At 42.4% G+C, this 8,117-nt stretch overlaps 1 protein-coding gene across 1 annotated transcript in view; it reads left to right on the top strand.

The window, feature by feature from the left end:
- Positions 1 to 5,620, top strand: part of LOC103385105 (RNA-binding motif, single-stranded-interacting protein 2-like) — a 21,781-nt gene extending 16,161 nt beyond the window's left edge. The window contains exons 6-15 of the mRNA XM_025059280.1: positions 1,965 to 2,122; positions 2,502 to 2,581; positions 2,720 to 2,829; positions 2,915 to 2,961; positions 3,252 to 3,345; positions 3,433 to 3,483; positions 3,566 to 3,676; positions 4,782 to 4,862; positions 4,956 to 5,046; positions 5,287 to 5,620. Of these exons, the coding sequence (XP_024915048.1) occupies positions 1,965 to 2,122; positions 2,502 to 2,581; positions 2,720 to 2,829; positions 2,915 to 2,961; positions 3,252 to 3,345; positions 3,433 to 3,483; positions 3,566 to 3,676; positions 4,782 to 4,862; positions 4,956 to 5,033 (810 nt within the window). The 3' untranslated portion in view covers positions 5,034 to 5,046; positions 5,287 to 5,620. The remainder of the gene's footprint in view (positions 1 to 1,964; positions 2,123 to 2,501; positions 2,582 to 2,719; positions 2,830 to 2,914; positions 2,962 to 3,251; positions 3,346 to 3,432; positions 3,484 to 3,565; positions 3,677 to 4,781; positions 4,863 to 4,955; positions 5,047 to 5,286) is intronic.
- The last annotated feature ends 2,497 nt before the right edge of the window (positions 5,621 to 8,117 follow it).

The raw sequence follows: 8,117 nt of genomic DNA, 5'->3' as shown, positions 1-8,117 counted from the left end.
ATGTGCAGCATCAGCGTACTGTACGTCGGTGCATGCTGTGAGTACACGGCTGCAGAGAGCTGCACAGAGTACTGTGGTACTCCTGCAGTACTGGTGTGTGTGTGTGTGTGTGTGTGTGTGTGTGTGGTGCTCAGTGATAACCACGCTGCTGGAGTGAGTCTCTGGTCTGGACTGGGCACAAAGGACCTGTCTGTTTCCTCTGCTGACATCTGACTCAGTGTCTGAGCAGCTCCACCGTCAGCAGGGCCTTGTGCCTGGTCGACCAGCCGCCCGCCCTGTCAACACGCACGCACACACATGCATGCATGCACTTGTGGATAACAACACACAAGTACACACACCACCAACGTTTCGGGAAATGCGATCTGAGTTCAGACTGAATCACCGAGGTTCACGAGGTTCGTCCGCTCACAAAATTCACTCCATTTCCGCGGCTGCGTCACTGCAGGATTACACCAGGACTCAGACGTGTGTCAGGTTTCTCTGTGACTCATCCGTGGTTCAAATCCAGAGCAGCACTCTCTCTCCTACCTCCGCTCACTCTGGTGAAGTCTGGGTTCATCTTTGGCTCACTTCACACTCCTGCAGAGCAGGAGAGGAGGAGGAAGAGGAAGAGGAGAGAGAGGTGACGAAGAAATCACCTTCACCACGGGTCTCAGCGATTGCACATGCATTATTTATAGAGTGGAAATTAATTCACGCCACATTTACAGGTTTTTAATCACATCTGTTCTCGGAGATCATGAATATGCAGCGAGGTTGGAGGCTGACACGGACGTGGTTTCTTGGTGTAGGCATCAGGCAGAGGAAGGAAAAATCCTGCACATGAAACAGGAGCACCTTTAAAAATCACCCATGCTTTATTATCCCCCCCCTCCCCCCCTCCACTCCCTCTATGTCAAAAAAAAGGAGAGAAATTCCAAATGTTATCGCTGCATGATTTCTTCTGCCTAACTCTGGCAGTCGGAGTTGAACCGTCAGCTAACTTTCAAGGTCAGGATTTCCAGGTGAAGGAATCTGCTAAAATATGAGGGACATATTTTTACAAACACGTAGCTCTGAGAGAGATAATTAAGTTTGTCTTCTGCGGAGATGATAATATTTAGAATTCCTCTGGTCCTGTTTAATGGGGACACGATATGAAACGAATGGTAATTAATCTGAGAATCTGATGTGTAAAGCAGTGATTCTCAACCACAGGGCCGCAGGACTGCATAGGTTATCAACTGAAGACACCAGAGATACTCATGTCATCCATGAGAAGATCGGTTGCAGTGCAGCTTTCGGCCACATGGTGGCAGTAATGCTCCAGTTAGGGGTGTCAAACTCATTTTGGTTCCGGGGCCACATGTTACCTAATTAGATGTCAATTACACTGCAGTAAATTAGAAATTACAGTAAGGCCTTCCTCCTTGTGCTAGCTGTAGCAAAAAGTAAACAAATGAAATGAACATCGTGCTGCGCCCTCACTGACAAAGATAATTTTGCACAATGGCTCTGCGTTAAAAGATTTGTCTTAAAGAGCAGCCGTGCGATTCGGCTCTGAGCAGAAGTGCGGCGGTCGTAGATCATCCGTAGAGGAAGAGCCGGTGGAAATGTAATTATGCTGTGATATCACATTACCTGTGATCCAGCTGCTCTGACGCCCCTGAGAGGTCTCTCTCTCTCTCTCTCTCTCTTCGTCATCAGCATATTCACTGATCACAGCGTTGATTAAGAACAAAGAGTTTAGGAGAACAGGAGGTTGTTTCATTTTAAAATCAGACGAGCAGATTAGGATTATCTGCAGCTGGTGACGCAGATGTCCTCGCAGTCTACGCAGCGTGTGAAACTTTTTTTGTTTGCGTGATAAAGGATCACAAACAACATGAACTGACAAACCAACTGAACACCTGCGAACATGATCTCACTAACACGTGGCTGAGGAGTGTGGTGGTAACGTCTGTCTCTCCGTGTGTGTGCAGCAACAGGAGCAGGACCCCACCAACCTCTACATCTCCAACCTGCCTCTGTCCATGGACGAGCAGGAGCTGGAGAACATGCTGAAGCCCTTCAGCCAGGCCATTTCTACTCGTATCCTCCGCGACGCCAACGGCACCAGCAGAGGAGTGGGATTCGCCAGGTACGACTCTACGTCACGTCTGCGTGGCCTTTCATTTGTGATTTGATGGTTTTCAGCCTGAGGAATAAATCAGGCTGAAGAACAAGGCTGATTTCTCAAACTGAAATCTAAGGAAGTGTGCCCTCTTGTGGCTAATAAAAAAACAACATATGGGAATGCAAGGGTAGTTGGAAAGGTTCTAAAAATTAATCATATACATAAGTATAATTCCATATATATATAAGGACTGTTTATACTGTTAACTGTTTTTTTTACTTTACCATTTTGAAAATGGTCAGAAAAAATTGACTCCCCCTGGTGTTTGCCTCATTGCTGTGCAGCTCAGTCACAGACTTCTGCTGACTTTCTTTGTTGACGTTCACATTATGGTTCGTTGTAGGATGGAGTCCACAGAGAAATGTGAAGCCATCATCCAACACTTCAATGGGAAATACATCAAGACTCCTCCAGGAGTTCCAGGTCAGATTCAAGGCTCTGAGTCCAAACTGGGTTTTTTTTTTTAAATCAACTTTCTTAGACGCAGACCATTTCAATTCAGACATTCTTCTGCGTCTGTAACAGTACAGTAATTGCTCAATTTATAAATACCTGTTCCAGTTCCGCCAGAACCGTTGTTGTGTAAATTTGCTGATGGAGGCCAGAAGAAGCGTCAGAGCCAAGGAAAATATCTGCAGAACGGCCGACTGTGGAGCAGAGACGGGGACACTGTGAGTTGGTGACTTCTCCTCTGTAGCCTGAGGTTAGTCACACACAGAATCATAATGGCTTCATGTTTTTCTTTTTACCCCTCAGGGTGGAATGACCCTCACCTACGACCCCACCACAGCCTTACAGAACGGGTTAGTACTAGTATACAGAAGTATTTCCTGTATCTATCAGGATTATATATATATACATATATACATGTGTATATATATATATATATATATACACATATACCTATATATTATACCTATATATATATACATATATAAATTCAGCACACCAGTACAACGCAACCCACAATAAACAGCGATTAACAAAGATTAATTAAAAATGTCAATTGAAAAAAAAAAACAAGTTATTAGACAAAGGTCTGTGTATATATTTGCACGTGTATATGTGTGTTCAATCCTCTCTCTTTCTGCAGGTTCTACTCCTCTCCATACAACATCGCCCCCAACAGGATGATGGGAACAACCTCACTCTCCCCTTACATGCATTCACCTGTCAACACCTACCAGGTACTGCAGTATTTTCAGACATATGGACTACTCTAAGACGTAACCTAAAATCAAACGTCGTTCTGAGTCTGTGCTGTGACCCTGCAGGTACACAACCCGTCCTGGCTACACCACCAGTCCTACATCATGCCCCCCACAGTGAGTATTATTGTTTGTGTGATTTATTGTTCGTTCCGTCTTCAGTTCTCTGTTCTCACGTCACTGTGTGTGGTTTCCACAGGGAACGGTCCTGACACCAGGGATGGAACACACCATGTCCATCCAGCCCACCTCAATGATGGGACCCCTGACACAGCAGCTCAGCCACCTCTCTATGGGCAGCAGCGGCACCGTGAGTAGAGCGCTGCCAGTGGACAATATGTGTATGTGACACAAACTGGGCTAAATGTGTAGCTAAGCCTACACATTTAGTCCAGCTTTTATGATGAGACAGATTTGATTTGATTGTTGGACACTGGGGAAGCAGAGTGGACACATTTAAAAAACAAAAGTGAGAAAAAAATAATAAAAATAAAATCCCTGCTTTTAAATGAATGATGATACAATGGCAATAAATATTAAAAGAAAAAGGAAGTAAATCCTTTAAAATAAACACTTGACTCTCAAAAGTTAAGTCAGAAAAAAACAGATATAATATGAAAACGGCCACATAGAGGACAAACAAAGGCTAATGCTAACATACGCTAATGCTAAAATGCTCTAAGGCTAATGCTAACATACGTGGCACCATGAAATGACACTGTACTAAAGAACACTTACAAAATAATCCAACAGGAAGATGCAGACAGGACAGGGAATCTAAAGAGATCAGGATGTTGACGCAAACGTCAACGTTCAGTGTGTGTGTGTGTGTGTGTGTGTGTGTGAAGAGAACAGGCAACAAAAGCAGGTGAAACTAATGAGACACAGGTGAAACACGAAGGGCAGAGAAGACAATCAGTGAGGACAAACACAGGAAATGAGTCAAATGTGTCCAGGTCACAGACCGTGAACAACAACAGGATGTAGTCGTGCCGTTTCACAACCAAGTCCAATTTTACTGCCTTTACACTGACATGTTGAAGAGAGACGTTGATGGATACGAAGCAGAGTGTATTTACCAGCATGCCCTGCAGCCTGGGACTGACAGGATGTAGCCCCGCCCTCTGTGGTGACTGCTGTGATTGGCTGCTGCTCCTCTGTGACCTTGGAAGAGATTGAGATTAATGGTCTTTCACCTAGAGTTCTTTGGCCATCTGTGGAGTCGCCCCCTGGTGGTTGACTGAGATGCTGTCTTTCAAAAATGTGTCCATATATCTAAGTGAACAGACGTAATTGTGAATACAGTACATGGGGGGAAATGCACGTGTATTTGTGAATATAGAGTCAGTAATTTTTACAACTATTTCTATTAAACATTTATTTAAAATTAAATATTCCTGTAAATATTCCGGCAGTATCTCCCGGCCAACTCATCTATGCAGGGGACCTACATCCCTCAGTACACCCAAGTGCCTGCCGCCAACATTTCAGTCGAGGTAATGACCTGTGTTTTCTAGTATTTTAATGATTCCATCAGTTAAACATAAAAAACAAACACATAAATGAATGTTTTACCCACTTATTTCCAGGAGAGCTCCGTCCAACAATCTGTTGCCATAGAGACTCCAACAGAACACACCACCTACTCCTACCAGCATAACAAGTGAAAAGGAGGCAGAGGTCGGTTTAGAAAACTGGTTCTCAAAGTAGGGGGTGGGACCCACCTAGGAGACACAGAGCTATTACGTATTGTTATCGTTAAAATTGATACTTAAGGAGTAGACAGATACTGCAGATATTCAAATGTGTGTACAAACTGTATAGATAAAGTACATTTTTTGCATAATATTTCCCCTTTAAGACAGACGGTAAATGTGAACCTGTCGTGTCTCTCACCGTCTCTTCTTTCCCTCTCGTCAGTTAAGGTCAGATTTCTGGAGTAACTCTTGAAGTACCTGTACCTGCTGAGGCTCAGCACCGAGACTCCGTGTGTCAGGCACCGGGAACTGCAGAGGAATCTGGACTGTTACACAAAACAAATCGACAAAAACAGACTTTTTCTACAAACTCATCTTTTCAAACAAACTCTTTTTAAGGCCACACGTGCAAAGAAGACGACGGACGGCAGAGCGGAGCAGATGGAGAAACAGAAGTGGACGCGTCTATTTTGATAACAGTTGAGAAAGGAGTTCTCACGTGTACAGAGAATTTTCAGAAAAAAAACGTCCTTTTTTTGGTGGAGCGGGAAAAAGATGAGAAAACGTTGTCTTTTTTTTGGTGGAGCGGGAAAAAGATGAACTCAACACCATTTCTTTTTTTAATAATTGTTTTTTTTTTTTTTTTGCCGATTCCACTTCTCTTTTTGTACAGTCTGACTCTTTCAGGCTCAAAAACCTGCCTTTTGTACATAGTCGTGTGTTTTGTTGTGTTCTGAGCTTCACCGTAGTCAAATGATTAAAATGTCTGACAATAGAAAGAAAACAAAAACAAACAGGAAAGAAGAAATCACGATGGGATCAGATTGAAACCCTCACCGTCAATGACTCAATGTACAAATCCGTGGATCTGGTCAAAGCTGCAGACAATCAGGAGCAGTTACAGGGAGAGAGAATTTAACTTTTAACTTAGTGACAGATTAGAGTAGGATTTATTAGAGCAGAGCAGATTTCAGTCATTCCTGGGAGTAACTGTGGAAAAGTGTTGTCTAAATGTTGCTTCACTCTGAAATCCAATGTTCCTGGACCAGGAGTCACGTGACACACAGAGCTGCATGTAAATAAGAGATTTATTACACAAGTGATGAAGCTCAGCTCAGACAAAACTCTGTTAAAATAGACCTTAGGGATATCAGCCAATTGCTGACCCCTGGTGTGCGTGTTTGCAACTACATCTGCATTTTCCCTCCTTTTTTTTTTTAGTTCTTATTTAATTTTCTTCATTCGGTTTTAACAGTTTCATTCAAAGAAGCTTTGGTTTTATTTTTGATAATGTGCGGTGTGCTTAAAATAGTGATTTTTTAAAAAAAGTTTTTGTTTGTTTGCATACTTTTACTGGTTTCACTTTTGATGTTAGAGGATTTTTAATTGCTGTGTTTCCCACATGGTGGGTCACGACCTGGGAAATGGGTCATGGAGGACATTCTGCGGGTCAGAGCCCAAATGATTATACATACAGCAGTTTTGTCCTGATCAGATCAGATTCGATGACTGTATTGCGTAGTTTTTGTCATGATATTTTGAGGTAAAAAAATAATGTGGTAAACACGATTAAAGTCAGACCTCAGATGTCCTGGATTCCTGTAGTACACACAGTACTCACCGACTTCAGACCACAACGCTGAGTGTCGAGTGCCTCGTTGTGTATAAACCTCGTAGCTAACGCCCGGCCCTCAGGTCTGACCACGGAGAAACACTGCTTTAAAGATTCCTCTTTTAATGTCAGCTCCTCAGTTTTGTGTCACTAACGTCGGCACCAGAGGACCATGAATCCTGACCATGGATGAACGACACATGCTTGGTTCAATTTTGGTTCTCACAGTTTAACCCCAAACAGTTGGGATCAGTGTAGGAGAAATTCTCGACGTTCAAAAACCTCAACTTACCTCATTCTTCAGGAGAAAACGTAGTTTCAGTTTTTGTACACAACCTAAGTCTGTTAGGTCGGCTCACGATTCACAGCTGGTACTGTGTCCATTCCTCTACCACCTCCTCCGTCCACCGTCACCCGAGGTCTGATGATCTATGCAATTAATTTATTGTCTTTAGAAATGCAATAATCCAGATGTTCACACAGTGACCGAGGCTCACCTCAAAGTCTGGATTTTATCTCTCATATTTCTTTTTTCTTTTCGTTCTTCTCCACCTGACACGTTCATCTTCACAACAAGAGAAATGCTGCATTTAAAAAAAAGGGAAATTTATCAAACCAAAAGACAGGTAGTGGTTTATAGAAAAAGACAGACAGAATATGGCAGGGTTTTTTTAAGTGTCTATAAATGAGTGTTTTATACACAGATCACTCACCATCCTGTAGGAAATGGATTATTCACGGGACAAATTCTAAACTTCACAGAAATGCCTTACATTTCACCGGAGGTAAATAGTGACGTGCTTCTCAGATTAGACTGAAGATGAAGATGAAGATGAAGTGCATTAGTGCTGAAGGAAAAGGTGTCAAAAGGAGAACTATTCCATGAAGCGGAGAAATATTTGGTTTATCTGTTACTTTTGTTGTGTCGATCTTTGATATTGAAGAAAAGCTCTGTGTTGATCTAATGGTTCTGAAATCAGATTTGATTTTTTCCCCCTAAAGTTCAGTCAAAGGTTCAGGCTCAGACTGTGTGACGGACCTCATCTCTGCACCAAACCTCTCTTCACTAAACATCCGTGCAGTGGTGCAGGTCTTTGTTTCTTTTACGGATAAAAAAACAACCTAAAACAAACAAAAAAAAAAAACAAACAAACAAAAAAATAAACAGTGATGAAATGTTGGTTTGTTTATGAAGTTGTTTCGTTTTGGTTTTTTTAAAATAAAACTTTTTCACTGTGGTATGTTGTGTCTGTGTGTGTTTATGGCCCAAACAGGAGGAAGTGATGGAGGAAATGTAGCTGGATTTGTCTCAGCGCTGAGAGTGAAGTCTGAAAGGTCACTGAATATGGAGTCAAAGACGATAGGAAATTTAAGTGCCAGTCAATTCAATTGGCTAGAGGATTCACATGGTACTTTTTTTTAGTGTTGTACTGATTGATTTA

Source organism: Cynoglossus semilaevis, chromosome 10 (assembly GCF_000523025.1).
Source record: "Cynoglossus semilaevis isolate Cse_v1.0 chromosome 10, Cse_v1.0, whole genome shotgun sequence".
Taxonomy (NCBI): Eukaryota; Metazoa; Chordata; class Actinopteri; order Pleuronectiformes; family Cynoglossidae; genus Cynoglossus; species Cynoglossus semilaevis.
Note: the sequence above shows the minus strand (reverse complement) of the source record. Positions and strands in the feature narration are given on the sequence as shown.